The 18,983-nt window shown below is 43.7% G+C and overlaps 1 protein-coding gene across 1 annotated transcript; it reads right to left on the reverse strand.

The window, feature by feature from the left end:
* Positions 1 to 2,797: 2,797 nt before the first annotated feature.
* Positions 2,798 to 18,070, reverse strand: LOC137150398 (uncharacterized). Its single transcript, XM_067544337.1, has 12 exons — positions 18,041 to 18,070; positions 16,675 to 16,830; positions 15,844 to 15,869; positions 15,312 to 15,415; positions 13,816 to 13,979; positions 13,075 to 13,100; positions 12,539 to 12,651; positions 9,742 to 9,902; positions 6,317 to 6,342; positions 3,913 to 4,025; positions 3,314 to 3,456; positions 2,798 to 2,917 (listed from the first exon to the last, which is right to left on the reverse strand). Exons 1-12 carry the CDS (start codon positions 18,068 to 18,070, stop codon positions 2,798 to 2,800), a joined length of 1,182 nt encoding a protein of 393 aa, XP_067400438.1.
* Between the last annotated feature and the right edge of the window lie 913 nt (positions 18,071 to 18,983).

The raw sequence follows: 18,983 nt of genomic DNA on the forward strand, positions 1-18,983 counted from the left end.
ACTGCAAGGCTCTGCAGAGAGAAGGATCTGAACTCTGACCCCCTAGGAGGAAGAGTCAGGAGTGGGGATGTTGCCTTCAGCTCCTTGGCAGGGACTGGGGAATAGCACTTCCCCTCCATGAATGCAGACCCACAGGAAGCACAGGGAGAGCTAGTCTGGTTTAGTTACAAAGACACTGCAATCAAATGGTCAGAGCTTAATGATCCTAGGTTCTAAACTGAATCCAGTGATACAGTTTCACAGGGGCAAGGTCCCTTTCTTTACCTTCATGGCCCAGTAACTCAGTCAGCACATCCACATTCCCACCAGGAGAGATGCTGTCCTTCCTTCTCCCTCCAGAGTCCATTGATGGGGTCAGACTAGGGATGTAAAAATTCATTTAATAAAAAAGCTGTTTAAACGTTCTAAAAATAGAACATTTAAATGCATGGGGGCGGGAGGGGGGAAGCTGTGCTGGGCTCCTCACTACCAAGTGAGACCTACGTAGCTGTCCCACCGTGTGTGCAGAGCCATAGCTGGGCAGCTTTTTGGTGGGGAGGTGAGCCAAGCCAGCTGCAGCTCCTCCCCAGTTTAAATGGTAACCTGTTTAAAATGTTTAAACAGCTGATTACCATTTAAACATTTAGGCTTTTACATCCGTAATTCAGACACATTGAATCTTCAAACCTAAATATAATATTTACTGTCATCACTTGCTGCCATCTCACACAGACCCCAAAAACCACCAGAGGGAAGGAAAGGATCTTTTAACTCCTGGTCCAGTGATTATATGGGGACATAAGAGTTTGCATGGGTGACAACTCCAAATGGCACAGGCCATTTGTAGCATGTCTTATTTCCTTTTCTTTTTATACATTGTCCACCTTCCCATGTGGATTGAAATGACTGGTGAAAAGTTAAACATCCCCAGGTCTATGAGGAACAAAAGGGGAGGGGATCTCGTGTCTGGGATGCTCCAATCCTGTCTATGGCTCTCCACATTGTGATGCATGAGAGGTAGGGAACTTCTCAGAGCGCCCCAGCACACTGCAAAATATTCACAAACCCACCTGACCCTGGGGGACCTCGCATCAGCCTGGATGGGAAACAAAGAAAAACAACATTTTGATTCCATTCCATAAGAATGTTTTACTTCACTGTCTTAGGATTGTATCACCTTCTGAATTGCAAAAATCATTTCTTGGTTTCATTCCTCCTCCCCTCCCAGAGCAAGAATGTCTGATCAGAAATGAAGGTGAAGGGGCTTGGTGAAGCTGGATGTTCAATTTACCACAGTTGTGTAGAAATGCTATTTCCTCATTTCCCATTTTCACTGATATTTGAGTGTGGATCAGGTGAGAAATGGAATGTGACCTTCACATGTCCCAGGAATGATTCTCCAGACACAGAGATCATCACACACCAAACATTGTTAGAGTACAGTTAAAGCTGAGAATAAGTAAAGAGCAAAATTCCTTACAAGAATAATGTTAGTAAATAAAAAGCCATAACCCACCCAAAAAAATTTCCAAGTCAAATTTACATGTACAAGAATCCCCAACATTTAACAGTTTGGAAATTCACAGCTAGAAACATTTGTTCAGCCTCTGTAGTGATGTCCTGGACAAGTCAGAAACTCTGACTTTAAACCTATCCATACCAAATAATTAAAATTTATCAGTGACCACACAACCAAAGGAGTGTACCCTGACCGAGGCAGTGGCTAAAAAATCATACACATACAACGGACAAAACATTGCCCTGATGTGGCACAGGGCTCCTTCCCCCCAGCCTTTCAGCACAGGCCCAATGCTGCCAGGTATTCAGGGTGCTCTGCATCAGCTAAGACCCCCCAGGCAAGTGAACTCCCCAAGCACCACTGGACATACAGCGAGCACATCTACTTATCCAAACTTCCAGGGCCCCAAATATGAAACCAAACTTTTTAGTGATACTAGACAAGGACTGAATTGTGAATAGTGGAACTCAGTACTGACAGAATGCTTTTGAGTGCTAGTTTCTAGGACTACTTTGCACAAAAATGGAGTGGGATCTAAACTTCATAAATCCACAGATTCAAAGTTCTGAGGGTCATTGTGTTCACCTAGTCTGACCTCCTGTATGACATGTCTTGAACTTCCCCCAAATAAGTCCCAGAGCAGATCTTTTAGAAACATCCAATCTTGATTTAAACATGGTCAGTGATGGCGAATACACCAGAACCCTTGGTAAGTTGTTCCAATGGTTATTACTTTCACTGTTAAAAATGTACACCTTATTTCCAGTCTGAATTTGTCTAGCTTCAATTTCCAGCCATTGGATTGTGTTATGTCTTTCTCTGCTAGGTTGCAGAGTTCATTATTAAATATTTGTTCCCCATGTAGGTACTTAGACTGTAATCAAGACACCCCTTAACCTTTCTTTGTTAAACTACATAAATTGAGCTCCTTGAGTCTATCACTAGAAGGCATGTTTTCGAATCCTTTAATCCTGGCTCTTCTCTGAACCTTCCCCATTTTATCGACCACTTTTCTAAATAGTGGACAACCAAACTGAACACACTATTCAATCAGCAGTTGTGCCAATGCCAAACACGTAGGTAAAATATTCTTTCCTACTCAAGATACTCCTCTACTTATCCCAGGATTTCAGTATCCTTTGTGGCACAGAGTCATACTGGGAGCTCATGTTCAGCTGATTATCCATCACAACCCCCAAGTCTTTTTCAGAGTTGCTGCTACCCAGGATAGAGTCTCTCATCATGTAAGTATGGCCTAAAATCTTTGTTTCCAGATGTATGCAGTTACATTTAGCTGTATTAAAACTCATATTGTTTGCTTGTGCCCAGCTTCAAGTAATCCATATTGCTCTGTATCACTGACTTGTCCTCTTCATCATTTACCACACTTCCAATTTTTGTGTCATCAGCAAACTTTATCTGTGATGAATTTATGGTTTTGACAGTTTATTTGGACTGGGATTTTCAAAGAAGCTTCCGGAAGTTAGGTACCCAATTTCCACGGACCTTTAATGGGATATGGGCAACTGAAGATACTTTGAGACTCTGAGCTGACGGGTGGAAGAGCATGTTTAGAGAGATGCCCACTGTTATGCTCAGTGAGATGTTTATAACCTGGTTTGAGAACTAATTACACAGATTCATAATGTTAAACATGCTGAACTAGTTTTTTAAAAAATTCATAAAAACGGGTGAATAAAACTGATTCCGTATTTTTGAATTACTGTATCTGTTTGTGATTTTCAATAGTCTAAGCCACAGCTTGTTAGGACATTGGTGGCCTCCCATTACTCTTTGTTGGGTTGCATTAAATACCTGCGTGAGCTCTCTTATGACACCAACTGTAGAATATCTCAAGCCCTGGTGCTTTCTCCTGACCACAGAACTGGGGATTTTGGTCTCTTCACAGATGTGGGTTTTAGTCTCTTTCTGTTCCACCAACGCTTTGCCCTCTTTCTCTGCATGTGACACAAAACTTGGGTTATTTACACAGTACTGCCATGGCCTGAAGCATTCTCCTGCCCTTCAGCCAGCCTCACCCACTTGCTGAGTGGTAACAACCACCTGAAAGGCTTCCAGCATCTACCTCATAGTTATAAATCTCCCCTCCTCACAGACTCTCCAGGTGACAGTTAGTTACACTTTCAAATACTGGGGACTTGAGATATTGGCGGCTGAGGGCAGGGGAAATCAGCACAAGGCTTAAAAAAAGAAAAGACAAAAGCTCTTCTGAGAAGTAGGCAGACAAAAGAGCAGCTTTTCCACTTCATTAAAAAAGTCAATTGTGGGCACAGGGAAGTTGGATTGGCTCAGTTACTCAGATAATGTCACCAAATATACAGGCTTTATTGAGTCTGTGCCCTAAAATCAACATAAAGCTACATTATCACAGAGACAGGGTCCCCATCCTTTACCTTCATGCCCTTGTAGCTCAGTCTGTGTAGCCGCATTCCTTCCAGGAGAGGCGCTGTCCTTCCTTCTCTCTCCAGACTCCACTGCTGACTTCAGAGATGTCAGATCTTCAGACCTAAACGCAATATCTACTGTTATTATTGACACCAAGCACCCTTGTATTCACACACTACACACTATTGTAATGATCTTTGTACAAAATATGCCTTGTGAGGTATTATTTGAAAACTAATAACTCACTGATCTTTAATACTGTTACATGATGTACATATGTGATGAGAAATAAGGATATATGCTGGAATTATAATTGAACAGTTATGTCGGGGGAACCGTCCTAAACAAAGGAAAGTGTTTACTTCAATTGACATGACCACAGTAAAAAGGCCATTAAAGCAGCCGGGGGTGGAGATGGTAGAAAGCAGAACAATTTTCTTTTCAGCAAACACAAGTAGGGGAAGAAAGAGCAGGGAGCTTCCTTCACCCTGAGCTTCCATATCACCTTCCCCACAGCTTGAATAATCTTTACTTTGAGGGCAAATCTCAGAAAAATCCATAACAAAGGTTTACTTGTCTATAAAGACAGCAGGGCCTGAACCTCCAGTGAAAAGCAACTGAATCAGCTGATTGTATACAATATTACCCTATTATATGAGGGTATCTCATGAGGCTTTTTTTTTTTAAAGTTAATGCCACCAGCATGATTCATATAATATTAGGTTTTTAAGTCATGGCCAAATAGAGAAAAGCAATTTCCCTCCCACATAGAGAAGGCTGCGATCTACCTGTTCCTATATAAATTACTCTTTTTGGATTCAAAACAATGAAAGCTCCCTTTATGTACAGGGAGGTGGGAAGTCCACAGGAAATGAAGAACAGCACGAGGTCAGCCTGCCTTTTGAAACAGTTGAACTTTGAAAGATACAAGCAAGATAGAAGCCATCTCTGCCATCCATCACTGAACAGACAAGGTGGGGCTGAAGATTTTTGTAGCTGAACATAGGTGGGGGGAAAAAAACCCATCTTGAACAAATCCTGGACCTGGCTAGATTAAGTTCAAGACTTTTGAAGCTGTAAGGTGTCCTGGGCTTGGCATTCTAGTCTTCCACCCCACAAACCAGTCACTGACTGGAGCACCATGCTCTACCAGCAGTTGTCTTTATTTACTGGTTTCCCACCACCAACAACTACACACAGATACAGCCCCAGGGTAGGGCCACACAGCCTCAGCCCCTAATCAAGGCAGCTCAACTGCAACTTCACCCTTGCAGACTGAAGCACCCACCCCTTCCCTTCCAGCTACTACCTTGCTCCCATGCTCCCATGAGCCTTTATAGGACTTGGCTGAGTGAGCCTACCAACTGCTCCTCGCTAGCACGGGACGTGCAGGCTCTTCCAGCTGGCTCTACTCCTCTCTTAATTAGGGCTATGGTGAGTGAGGGCTGGCTTAACTCCCAGGGCTCAGCCAGCACCCTGTCACAAAAGCGTATTTTTTTCTGTTTTATTTGTAACTCTTTCTCCCTTCATTTCTTATACTTGAACTCGCTTATTCCTATGTGTATTTTGTTAATACCTGTGTTTTATTTTTACTGTAAACTAACTCAGTGTGGTGTTTAAAGGGAAGGCTGTATTCACCCCAGGGAAGTGAATACGCTGTGATGTGTTTTTGTGTCTCTAGAGGAACAAAAGGACTTTATTATTTCTCTGAACAGCCCAGGAGGGTGTTGGACATTACAAAGCACATGGTTTGGGGGAAAATTGGGTACTGGGAATGAGTTGGGGTCACCCTGCATGTAGTAACCAAAGCAGGTGGAAGCCAGAGTTGGACTGTAGACAGGCTGCTGGGGTCAGAGTTGCTGAACCTGGGCTTTCTAGCACACAGACTGTCAGGGTGTGACCTGCAGGCTGGCAGACTCATTGTGTGTGTCCCAGGTGGCATCTCCAGTGGCAGATCATTGTGAGGAACCCTGGGTTGTAGGGCAAGTGCTGAAACAACCCCTCACTGAACTGTATTTCACCCCAAAGTGAACACCGTCCCAATCATTCACTGTCTTCTTCATCCAGGGATCCAAGTAGTTATCAGGGAAAGGATGGGACCTATTAATTACTAGACCAGTGATTAAATGTGGACAGAAGGTTTAGCAGGGGAGACAACTCCAAATAACATGGGAAATTTCTAACTTGTCTCCTATTTCCTGTCCTTTCTCTTCATTCTTCACTTTTCCCAGGGGATTAAAATGACTCTATGAAAAATCTTAAACACTCCCAACTGTATGAGGAACAGGGTAGAATGGGATCTAGTGTCTGGGACTCTCCCATTCACTTTTCACTTTTCACTTTGTGTTATGTGAAGAGTAGGGAGCTTTCCCGGAGCTTCCCAGCACAATAAAATAAAACTCACAAACTCACCTTTCCTTGCTGCCCTTTACATCCACCTAGAAGAAAGAGAAACAAAAGAAAAATCAGATTCCATTCTGGAAGATATTTCTATCCTGGAGGACTTTTTTACAGACAGAACACAAGAAATCACCTTCTGATTTAATCCTTTGTTCTCTCTCACAAGTCATCCTTTATAATGTATCTTTGAAATAATCATGCCAATGCTGACTTTTTCTCAAGGCTAGGTGGGAGGGGGCACACAGAGAACCCCTCTGGGTTCCCTCTTTGGTGAAGGGTGTGTGACAGGGTACAATCACTCTGCACTAGATGGGAAGGGGTTATCCCCGCCTTGTGGGCTGAGGAAGCCATGCCGCCTCATCCCTACTGGGCATGCTCCAGATGCAGCAGGAGTATAAAAGGGAATGAGCCAGATCAGTGTAGGCTGACTGCTGGAGAGGAAGGACATCTATTGCAGGCTCCCACCTTGGAGCAGAGGCAGCCTCTGACTGTGGAAGCCAGGGATGCTGTGGCTTGGCAGATACCCAGGTACCTCAGGACATCCTGGGGAGGTCAGAGCCACTGGAAGCTGCCTGACCTGGGGAACCCAGAGACCCCGAAGACACTCCCACTTTGACTGTAGGAATCACAGTAGGAAGTAGCCTGAGGGCTGGGGAAGGGACAACTAGCCATTGTTCCAGCAGTAATCAGCTTGATTCAGACAGATCACCGCTCTACTGGCAGGCATCTGGGCCGAGATCCCCCTATCCCAGCCATTGCCCACCCCAGGTGGCAGGCCACCCAAGCCTACTGACTCTGGTCTCTAGGCCATACCGCCCTCCGTTCCCTATGGCTCAAGAAAAGCCTACTGATTCCAGCTGCTAGGCCATACTGCTGTGTGGCTCAGTGCAAATGTAATAACTGTGATTGTTAGGCCATACTGCCCTGCCGCTCTGGGTGATCCTACTGACTTTGGTCCCTACACCATACCTCCCTGCAGCTCAAGATAATCCTACTGACTCTGTGGATCAAGGCAGCAATATTGATTTTTCCCCTTAGTCATCACTGCCTTGAGGTATAGGACAGATTGGAGGATAGGATGCAAGCATCCTGCACTAGACAGGTCATCCCCTTCTCCCCCAAATCACAGTACCACACAAGCAGCCACTAAAGAAGCTAAGGAGTCATGGGGTGAAATGGATCAAAAACTGGCTGTGACAGAAAATAAAGACTAGGATGAAATAGTCAGTTTCCATCATGGACCAAGGTTAACAGCAAGAAACACAAGGTTCCACACAAGGTCCCATATTATTTAATATAAATAAAGTAAATTGGGGTGAGGTGTGAGGTAGAACATTTGAAGATTACAGGTTATTCAAGGCCAGAAAGAACTGTGGGGAATTTGAGAGAGATCTAAACAAGCATAGGAAATGGACAACGTGATGTCAAAATGAAATCCAATCTCAATAAATGCAAAGTAATGCACATTGGAGGGAAAAAATAAATTACTTTTATATAGTGTGGTGTTCTAAATTAACTGTATTAACACAGGCAAGGGACCTTGGTGTTCATCACTGTAGACAGATGAATGAAAAACCTCTGCTCAATGTGCAGCTGCAGTCAAATCAGCTAACAAGATGCTATGATGCATAAGGAACAGGATGGAGAATAATATGGAGAATATTACAAAGCCTCATCTGGATACACTGTGCAGGACTGGTCACCCCATCTCAACAAGGATAATTCAGAACTAGAGGGAAATCAGACAAAAATGATGAGAATGACCAAGGACCTTGAAAACCCTCACAGAGAGAAAGATTGAAATTTGGGATTATTACCTTAAAAAGGAGATAAATGATAGGAAATGTGATAAAATATATGAAATAATGAATAGTCTTGAGATGATAGATCTGGAGTTTCTGTTTCTGCTCTCTCATAACACAAGAAGAAGGGATGTTCAATGAAATTCAAAACTGACAAAAGGAAATACTTGTCCATACAACACGTGATAAATATATGGAATTTGTTACCATAGGAAATCACTGAGGCCAAGTATTTAGCAAAGGCTTAAGCCAATCTCAAAGTACTTCAGACCAGGATGAGACCTAATGTAGGAGGCAGATTATTCCACATCTAATTATTGTGGGATCTTACATTTACTACTGAAGCAGCTGGTGTTGGCTATTGTCAAAGACAGGGCACTGGACTAAAGGGACTCTGGGTGTGATCTATTCTAGCAATTCCTCAGTTCTTATTGCAGTCCCAGACATCATACAAGTTGGAGGTTGGGTACAGCCCAGTCAGCTCCTATTGGAAGGCTTTGAACTCACAACTCTGGAAAAGACAGAATTTTTGTCCCTCCACCACAACACAAGCATGTGTCACCTATGCAGGAATTCCTGAGGAAACAGCCCACAGAGATATGAACTCTCTGGAAGCATAGGTGCTATAGCTTTTGTAGTGCAAACTTTTGAAATATCTCTTAAACCGGTCAGTGGTACCATCCAGCTGAAGAATTGCCCACCCTCTAGGATTGTCCTGGAGTCTCCATGAATATATGATTAATCTCTAATTTAAAGATTATGTCATGTAATGAAACCTCCAGAAATACGTTCAGCCAAAATTGGCAATCCTATTAAGTAGTTGAGCTCGGAGCAGTAAGGTGATATTCATTTAATGAGGGACAGAACCTTATTTGTTTCCATAGCTCTGTACTAAAAGGTTATAAAGAATCTGAAAATGTTATAAGGCTTTTTTGAGAGAGTGTGTGAGAGAGAGAGCACACAAGTTGTATTTTTGGAACTGCTTCACAGTGACATCTAATTTTCACCACCAAAATACTCCGAATTTGCACCACTATTTCATTTTGAACTGATTCAACATTAAACTATATTTCCCTATTGTACTGCATTGCCTCATGAGAGTTGTAATTTGAGTTCTGAGTGTCACCATTCTCCCCTATGGGCCAGTCTCTTGGCTATAATAAATCTCCCGTAATGCACTGTGGCCTCACCTCTGACCAAAGCAAATAGTGCATCATGGGAGATGTAGTCCAACTAGGGAACCTACTCCACAGGGAAGAATGAGTGCATGAGGCCCTGGAATTAAAGCTCCTTTGAGTAGACAGATGCATTCAAATGTGGAAATGACTTGAAATGAAACACTTTGACCTTTCTGAATCAGAATGTTTATATTTTGACTTTTCATCCCAATTCAGAGCAAACAAATGTTGAAAAATCAGAATTTCCTGTGGGATGAAAATTCTGATTATTTCCCAGGTATAGAAATTTCCTTGTTTTCTCTCCTTCCTCCACACTGTTCATTGGGTAGCAGGCTGGCTGAAGTGCTCAGAGATAAATGTCTCAAGCGTCCCAGTCAGGCACACACGGATGAGACCTTAGAGCCAATTGACTTCCCTAGAGTAGTGTGAATATTTACAATAAATAGTTATTCCGTACCCTTTTCTGCTCAGCATCCTCTGTTGTGTTACTGATCCTGTGACTTACAGGGTCCAGGAATGCTTGGCTGATACCATCTTTGGGAGTTTGAGCCTCTCCACAGTCACCATTTTCAGCTTCCTCCTGTTTCTCAGACACTTGCTCACTGTTGTTTCCTCTCTCTGCAAGTGGATAAATTCTGGGTTATTTACACCATATTCCCCAGCTCTAAACAATTCCAGTGTCTGGCTGCCAACCCCCTTCCCAGCTGTCAAATGGCAAGAGTGTCCTGACTAGATTATACCACTTTCAATTCAGATACACATCTCTACCTCACAAAATCTCTGATACTGGGAGTCACTTTTACCTCAAATTCTTTGTGGGATCTATAGAGCTAGTTTATTGGTAATGAAGAGTAAGTGAAATTCCCCAGGTAAACATCTCTTCAGTTTTATGAAAATCTTCCTTGAAATTCCTATTCAGTTGTTAAAATTACTTTAGGAAACTTATATATTTTAACTGTGGTAGTTCAATCTTTGCACAAAATCATTCTCTTTTCTTTTACACGCAAAAGATGCTCCAGTTATTGGAATGAGTAGTGATAACTCACTTTAGTCATGTAAGTTGTTTTTTAGCTATATTAAACATTGGTCTTTTAAAGGTAAATATTTAATCTTTTAGATTACAGAGGAGTAGCCGTGTTAGTCTGTATACATCAAAAACAATGAGAGTTCTGTAGCACCTTAAAGACTAATAAATTTCTATGGGCGTAAGCTTTCGTGGGCTGTAACCCATTTGCATCATGATGCATCTGACGAAGTGGGTTGCAGCCCATGAAAGCTTACGCCCACAGAAATTTGTTAGTCTTTAAGGTGCTACAGGACTCTCGTTGTTTTTAATCTTTTAGAGTTTTCAAAAAATTCCTGTCTTATTTTCGATAGGCTTGTTGGCAATATTTCTAATGTATTGAAATTGTTTTTAATGCCCCTGTTTGCACCCTGAGATGAGGGAATTTAGGTATTGTAGGTTTTAGGTCTGAGGTCTAGCTGGCATAGCCAGTCTGTCTCCTATATTGCATGTTTAAAGGCTACACTTATAGGGGCACAGGCAGCTGGTGTGGGCTTGATTTGGATGAGGTTTATGTTAGGTTAGGCCCCAATATTCAGGCTTAAGATTCCCTCTCCTAGTTCATTAGTCATTGGGGTACAGCAAATGGCCAGATTCTTTCCTCAGTCTTTATGCACAAGGAGGGCAATGGTGGAGTCCTCCTGTTTCAGGAGTTGGAGTCTTTATTAGTCTTTATTTGCATATCTAGTTTTGTATTATTTTTATATTTTACACATGGTGGTGGGTGCATTTGTTTCTATACAGGGGGGTGTCTGGATGTCGGTGGATCTGGGACAGTGGGAAGTGGTTCTGGCTACTGCTGGTTTAAGGCTGTTGTTCTTCATCTGGAAACCACGAGCACAGTAAAGATTTCATTACGGGCTTGTTTACATGACAAGTCACTGCATGGCAAGCCAGGGTGTGAATTTTGACTGCACAACTCTGCCAACAACAACTGGCCACATGGACCCTGCTACATTCCACTAGAAGCTGCACAGTAGCAATTTCCCTCTCAACCTGATGGAGAGAAAGAATCTGAGCAGGGGTCTCCCGCCCCTTTCAGGAGAGTGCCCCAGCCACTGAGCTATAGGATATGATGATGAGTGTATCCCTCATTCTCTCCTGCTGAAGCTTTTCCACTGTGTATAAATAATTCCCTACTCAGTGGAGCAGGGAGACTGGATCCTGAGTCCTCCATGTGTTTTGGGGATTGTAATGGAGCCTGAAACTGAGACTTAGGAACCTAAATCAAGGGCTTAGGTACCTAAATACCTTTGTGGAGCTGGACCTCTGGCCTCAGCCCCCATCTGTAAATGGGGTAATAGCACTGCCCTGACTCCCAGGGGTGTGTGAGGGCAAATACAGAAGAAATGTTGTGAGGTGCTCAGGTACTATCCTAACAAGGGATATACCAATTGCTAACTTAGATAGAAGACGTTGCTTATGAAAATGGCTTAAACCATGTCTCATTCCTTCTGCTGATGCGCTTATAACACGTACTGTTCATGCTGATAACATTCCTACAACAGCTATTCAACATGTGTCAGCCATTTATAAATGTAACCTTAGTAGGAGCCATGGAATCACCTTAATAGGAGCCATGATGCTGACTGTGCATAGTCTAGACTAGACTAGACCCCCAGTTCCACCACCTGTAGCTGTGATGTCTCCACAGAGCTAAGATGAGCAAGAAGCAGTACATGCTGTTGCTATTTTCTATGCTGGTTTAATACTAAATTGGGGGGGAGGGGATGACCATTTGTGTGTTGAGGTACCAACCAAACACTGATATGAGCCCTGAAACGTGATAACCAGGCTCTTGAATGGTGGGGCACAGGCTAAAAGAGTACACATTTTCTGCAATGGATGGAGCCCTACAATCCTGCCTGGGGGAACAGGTGCCAGAGCATCTGCCTGCTGGGGAGGAAAGGGACTTTAGCCAAATACTCTATCCCTAAAGCTTGAGCCTGCTTAGACACTCATTGCACGGTGACCATAGTCTCAGAGAGAAGGAGTCTCAATTCTGAGGAGAAATGAGGTGACTGTGTCAAGCAGCTTCATTCTTCCCCTTCCCAAATGGAGACAGGAAGAGGTGAATAACTTGAGGGGTACCGGGCATTGTCATCCAGATAAAGCACCTGATCTGAGTGTGACACCCAGGTAATAATTTAAATTGATTAAAGTGATGCAGAGGCAGATTCTCGTCTCTTACTTATGTTTCCCTTAGAGCTCTCCTCCACAGCCAGTTTCACTCCGGTGGAGAAATGCTCCCCTCTACTTAGTCCAGATTCAGGTGCTTGTTCTGGAGACATCTGTTCTTCAGATCTGAAGACAAAATTTACTCTTGTCATTCACGCCCCTCTTCACCTTTATTGTGATAAATACAACAGGGGAGAAAAGCCCTTTACAAGATCGTTCATAGGATTAATGAGGGGGGAGAGGAGGGGTCTCAGAATGACCAAGATCATTTCTAAAATGACTTTTACTTTTCATTCCCTCCCCTGACTGATTCATCTCTCCTGAGGGAATTAAATTACTTTAATAAGAAATGAAACACAGTACTGCAGAAATCCACAGAAAAGTTATGAAACTCATGATAATGCTGTGAGAGTTGGCAGCACTGGAAACATGCCCTCCCCAAGCCAGAAAGGAGTGGGGGACATTGTTCAGGGCTGCCCCACATTTTCAAGTTGAAAACATGACCCAGACAGCACTTTCCATTCAGTGAAAGACAACTCACAAACCCACCTTTGCCTGAGGCCTTTTATATCCACCTAAAATAGAAAGAGAAAGAAAGCAAACTTCAGACTCCATTATGCAGGGAGGTTATAATGGGGTGTTTCAGGGTCATGGTGTTTTAACAGGAAATTAAATGGAAAAAACCCAACAGAAAATAACCTGAGAAAAATTGCATGCAAAGTTGCAAACACCCCAGGAGGTGGGAGAACTATACTGGCAGCTGACCTGAACGCTGCCTCTCCTGTGCCTGGTCTGTCCTGGCCCCATTGCTGTCTCAGACTTTATCATTTCCTTCCCTTGGCTATCATCCCAGCACCTGGATCACCCTCCAAATTTTGGCTTTTGGAAAACCTTTTTGTGGTTTCAACGTATTAGTTAGGAGCCCTGGATCAGCTGAAGCTGCTTTTGCTACATTAGGACCCTTGATTAGTTGAATATGCAAATATGATACCAAATACCAAGGGGCTCCAGGATTCACTAGAGGTATGGAGCTTATGACCTAAAACTTATCTGGTTTTACAGTATTTGTTAATAATTTTCAAAATTTTCTTCAAGTTTTGTCTTTCTCCCGATTCCCCACCTCCCAGTTTGCTGTCCATTGGGTACCAGGCTGGATGAAATACTGAGATATAAATTATAGCTCTCCCGAGTGAATCAAGCACGTCAGCCTGACACTGATTGTTGGCACATTGGAGCCAACTGAGTACCCCACTGTAGTGGGAATATTGACACTAAATTGTTATTTTGTACCTTGTGCTCAGTGTCCTTTGTTGTGTTACGGATATTGTGGATTGCTGGGTCCAGGGATGCCTGGTCAAGTCCATATTTGGGAGTAGGAGCCTTTTCACAGATACGGATGACATGACTTGCAGTCTCTTGTTTCTCAGCCACTTGCTCGCTGATGTTTTCTCTCTCTGCAGGAAAATGAATTGTGGATTATTTAGACCATATTCCCTGCTGTGAAGAATCCCAGACCTGTTACTCATCCCCTTCCCAGCTAGCAGGAGCTTTTCTAAGCAGATTCCATCACCTGGACCTCAATTACAAACCTCTCCTCTGCACAAAACCGCTCACCCTCAAAGGGACACTTTTCCCTTGACTTCTTCATGTCTTCTACAGAGCTCTTTTACTAGCAATGGAGAGTGTGGGAAATCTGCTGAAGACTTACTAAAAACAACTTCCTCAAATTATTATTTTTGGGAGATAACATCCCCTTCCCCACACACATTTTTATGAAGTGCTGAGAGCTCACAGCTCTTTTGATTTCAATGGGAGGTGTGATTCTTCCACATCACCGAAAATCAGGTCTTTAGTATCTCAGGCAGTGTCTACACTAGCAAATTTACAGCAGCACTGCTGGACCAATGCAGCTGCACCAGTATAAGATCGCTCATGTAGCTGCTCTCTGCCAACAGGAGAGAGCTCTCTCTCATTGACATAATAAAACCACCTCAATAAGCAGTAGTCACTATGTTGGGAGAAGATCTCCCCCCAACAGTGCTGTGCACATGAGCACTTACGCTAATGAAACTTATGTCACTCAGGGGTGTGGTTTTTTCACACCCCTGAGTGACATACATTTTGCCAACATAAGTGGTAGTGTAGACATGGGTTTAGAGAGGAAGGTCAGAACCTGAAGTTACAGGAAGGGAAGTGGCCTCAGCTGGGCATCCCGAATCAGGTGCATATTTGAAAATTAGGAAGTAATGTCCCCAAGGCAGAAAGGGAAGGAAGTAAAGACCACTCATCAGTTGCAGGTGGTGTTGTGTGATAAAGAAAGACAAAGAAGCATGGTCATATGACCTGGATTTCACACCTGTTTCTATGCTCCTGCGTTTAGCCAGGGTGATGCAAAGTCAAAGTGCTAGTCTGAGAATGGGAGCGTGAAAAACATGCTATAAGGAAAAAAGTTTGTGTCTAAGAATGAAAATTTCCTGAGACTGGCTGAGACCTCCTATCACAGCAGCATCAAAGGGGACAGACAGGCCATCTGTCAGAGAGAATCATGAGGCTGAGTCAGGAATGAGGTGACTCCTTTGAGGACCCAGGAACAAGGAAGAGAGCAGCATTTCCCTGGACAAATGATGACCACAATGAGCCAGTCTGCGAATGTTCCGAGTTGAGTCATCTGAGGTCTCAGGTTCAGTTACACAGACACTGATAAGTTACTCCCATGTGCTCATCAAGCCTGGTAACCCCATAAATACCAAAAGACATATGCACAGACCCCAGACCCTTTTTCTTACCTTTTTGCCCCTGTAACTCTGTCTCCACAGCAATTTGCCTTCCAAGCAAGAAGTTTTCCAATTCAGATTCAGGTGGCTGTGTCCGAGAAGTGAGATCTTCAAAACTGAAGACAATATTCACTGTGGTCATTAACCCTGCTCTTTATCTATTAACATCTCAATGGATATAATCGGGGTGAGGGTGGGGCATGGAAGTGGAGGTGGGAGAGGGGTGGAGCTGAGTGAAACAGGAGGGGAAAAAAGACTGTTTAACTCTTCTAAAAATAATTAACTTGGGGACGTAGGATTTAGAAGAAGTGGTGGCCAAATCACACACAAATTCTAAAATCTCTTTTATAATTTTCTTTCCTTTCTGTGACTTACACACCTTCCAGCTGAAATTCAATTACTGTAATAAAAAGCAAGATGACTCCAGATTCCAGAGGAATAGAAGGAAAATTGGGATCTACCCTCTAGTACTGTCCCACATTGTCAAGCTCTCTTTACACTGTTGTGTGTATGGACACCCGCACAGTGAATTTCATAAACTCACCTTCGCCTGTGGCTCTCAGTATCCCCCTAGAAGAGAAGAGCAAAACAACATTCAGATGCCATTCTGCAGTGTGATTGTACCTGATACTCAGGAGATCGTTTAACAATCTGATTTGCAGAAATTACTGTCTGAAATGCCCTCCTGTTTCCTCTTACAGGAAGAAGTTTGTTTCAGATTGTTATTAGGGAGGTCTGTGGCAGTTATACTACATGTACCTAGACACAGCCTGGCCAGGCTGGTAAGGGTTGCTGGCAGCACTGGCCAGCTCCTAAGCACAACCAGCCAAACCACAACTACCTCCTGCCTGTGTGTGGTGTGGAAGTGCTCGCCACATTGTTTCCTCTTGCTGTTATTTGGCCTTTAAGGGACAGCTTGTCCAAAGGGTTCAGCACCCAGCAGCTCATTTGTTCTCAAGGGGGACAGAGGGGCCATTAAGAGTTTTCATTGTTCTCAATGGGAGCTGTTCAGGGTGAGGTCTTGTGAAAATCCAGCCCCCTGGTGTAAAGAACATCCCATGGACTGCAATTCCAGCTCGGTGTCTCCTCCTCCATATGGCTCAGTCTTTAAAGGCAGAGGTCTGTTTGCAAGGACCTTAAATGTGTGTGTGCACGGCCAGGCTATCCCAGAGGAGAAACACACATACTGTGCGCCCCCCGCTGCAGACCTTTTGTTCTTTCTTTCTTTGTTGCTCTTTTAATGGAAAATTGTCATTGAGGCTGAAACATTTGTTCTGCTGTTTGTATGTGCGGAAACTTAACTCAGTGTCAGCTGCTCACTGAGTACCTTGGGCTTCCCCTTTAATAGCAGTTATTTTACCATAGAAGAGCTTACCTTTAAAAGCATCGCTGTTTTGTCAGTTAGTCTCTTAAGCCTCTGATGTATCTCTTCTCGTGCACTCCAAGGAAGGCATTTGCAGACCTTGTCATCAAGCAGGGACAGTTTCTGGAAGGTGGACTCAATTTCCTCCAGCTGTTCTGCTATATTTTCCTTCAGGAACAAAAGTTAAAAAGAAAAAACATACATTGTTATGCTGGAAGGTGTTAATGGCTACCATCAAGTGGGTCTGTGATCCATAGAAATTCACAGGCCTAATTAAGGCTGGTTGGTGTGCTTCTTTAAGGCTAAATAGAAGGTGCAATAAAGCCCCTTTATTTAGTCAGACAACTGGAAAGAAAGAAGTCACTGCTCAATGCAATGGACCTCATGGCAAGCGCTGATCAGAAGCTAAGTGATGTGGGCTGAGGGGCTCCTGAACTGCAAAGAGGCAGGAAGGGGATTGTTTAGCAATTGCTGTGTGGGAGAGAAGCAGAGAGGTGGGTTTTTTCACCTTCATCTGCAGCATGGGACACAGGTCACTTGTTGGTTTGAACTAGAATAAATGGTGGATTTCCTGTAAATTGAAGTTGTTAAAAGATTTGATGACTTCAGTAACTCAGCCAGAGGTTAAGGGCCTATTGCAGGAGTAGGTGGGTAAGCTTCGGGGTCTGACATGTGCAGGAGGTCAGACTAGATGACCACGATGGTCATTTCTGTCCTTAAACTCTGTGAATCACTGAATCTATGACAAAGCCAGTAAAGAGGGGAGAAGCTGTTGTGAGTGTGATCTTGACAGGTAGCAAAAACACAGATCTCATTGAGGCACAGAACTGACTGGAGAGGGGGGCTTGGAAATTGTGAGCAAGGGAACTGTGGATGTTGTTTTTGTTCCTTCTGTGTACAGGGAAATGTCCGTTACTTGTAAAGAAACAGGATTGCACCAAAGAATTGCAAAAGATTGCACCAAAGGATTGCATATGATTCATATAATCCTTTTTTCCTCCAGATGGAAACAACACAGTGAGCCTCAGATACTGGTTAACTGCTTGAGCCTAAGGGACAGTGCTATTTCAAGTAGGGTCACAGTTTATATTTCCCATTTGTATTCTGAAGCAGAAAATATAACACTTGTGTCACTACGGGACCATCCTTTCAGCCCTACTATAATATCCTACAAATACAAATGTTGTTGAAGTCAAGGTGGACTGAATCCTAAATCCACTGACCTAAATACATAAAATCCAGGAATTGCCATGGAAGGTGATACCCTCCACCATATATTTTCATTCACACTTCTCACATTGGCCTGTGTCCCTGACAGATATGAACTCCCTCCCTCTGCCAATAGAGAAAGCAACACACAACACACAATCTAACTCACATGGTAGTGCAGAATCTTAGCTTTGACCATGATGGCCAAGTTTTGTGCTGCTCCTTACGTGACAGTTTATGTAAATTAACGAGAGTTCTGTGGGACCTTAAAGACTAACAAATTTATCTGGGCATAAGCTTTCGTAAACAGAAACCCACTTCATCAGATGCAATTTATATAAACTACTTCATGTACTAAATTGCATATAATTTGCATATGACCATAAGCTTCTCTTTGTGGTTAACACACCCTGCTTCGAGCAGTGGCTCGGGTAGGAAATAGAGTCACAGGAGACTTGGCAGCTCTGGCTGGGGTAACTGGGTACGTGCTGTGATGGGGGGCTGAGCCCCTCCCACTTTGACCCTGCCAATGCTTCTGACTGCTCTTGCTGCTGTTTCCACCACCTGCTCCTCTCAGCCACCCTTTTCCTGGTTGAATCCAGCAGATGGAGCAGCCCAGGGGAAGCAAAACTCAGGCTTAGGTCCAGTGTATCAAACAGAAGCTACCTTCATCTGGCCTACACTCAGACACTGAGGCCTGGTCTATACTGCCGCCAGCGGTCGACGGGAGATACGCTACATAACGTAACTTATGTATTGCCCGTTGATTTATTTATGTTGACGCACCACAGTGTCTGCATGGTGCTACATCGACAGGAGATGCCCTCCAGTTGACGCAGCCTTACTCCTTTCAGGGAGGTGAATTAATGGCGGCGACCAGAGAGCCTGTCTGGGATAGATTCCGCTGCATGTATTGCCGCAGAGACAGCAGTGTAGACATACTCTCAATCTGCTCCACACAAACCACCCCAGATCTGCAAAATGTTACCACCCTTTCAACGTGGCCCTGAGCAGTCCTTCTGCACTATTGCCTTCACTTACCCCTCGGTGATCCCTAGAGACCTCTGCCATGTCTGACACCAGACTGCAGACAACCTCCAGGTCAAGAAGGA

This window comes from Emydura macquarii, unplaced genomic scaffold (genome assembly GCF_026122565.2).
Source record: "Emydura macquarii macquarii isolate MOO-44397 ecotype Brisbane River unplaced genomic scaffold, CSIRO-AGI_Emac_v2 contig_159, whole genome shotgun sequence".
Classification (NCBI taxonomy): Eukaryota; Metazoa; Chordata; order Testudines; family Chelidae; genus Emydura; species Emydura macquarii.

Excerpts from the sequence above, each read along its gene's own strand:
- LOC137150398 (XM_067544337.1), bottom strand. The coding sequence starts at position 18,070 with ATGGTCAAAGCTAAGATTCTGCACTACCAT. Across the intron at positions 12,652-13,074 it reads ATAAAAGGCCTCAGGCAAAG|ATCTGAAGAACAGATGTCTC; the intron begins GTGGGTTTGTGA and ends TTTTGTCTTCAG. Across the intron at positions 2,918-3,313 it reads TCATAAGAGAGCTCACGCAG|ATAAAGTTTGCTGATGACAC; the intron begins GTATTTAATGCA and ends AATTCATCACAG.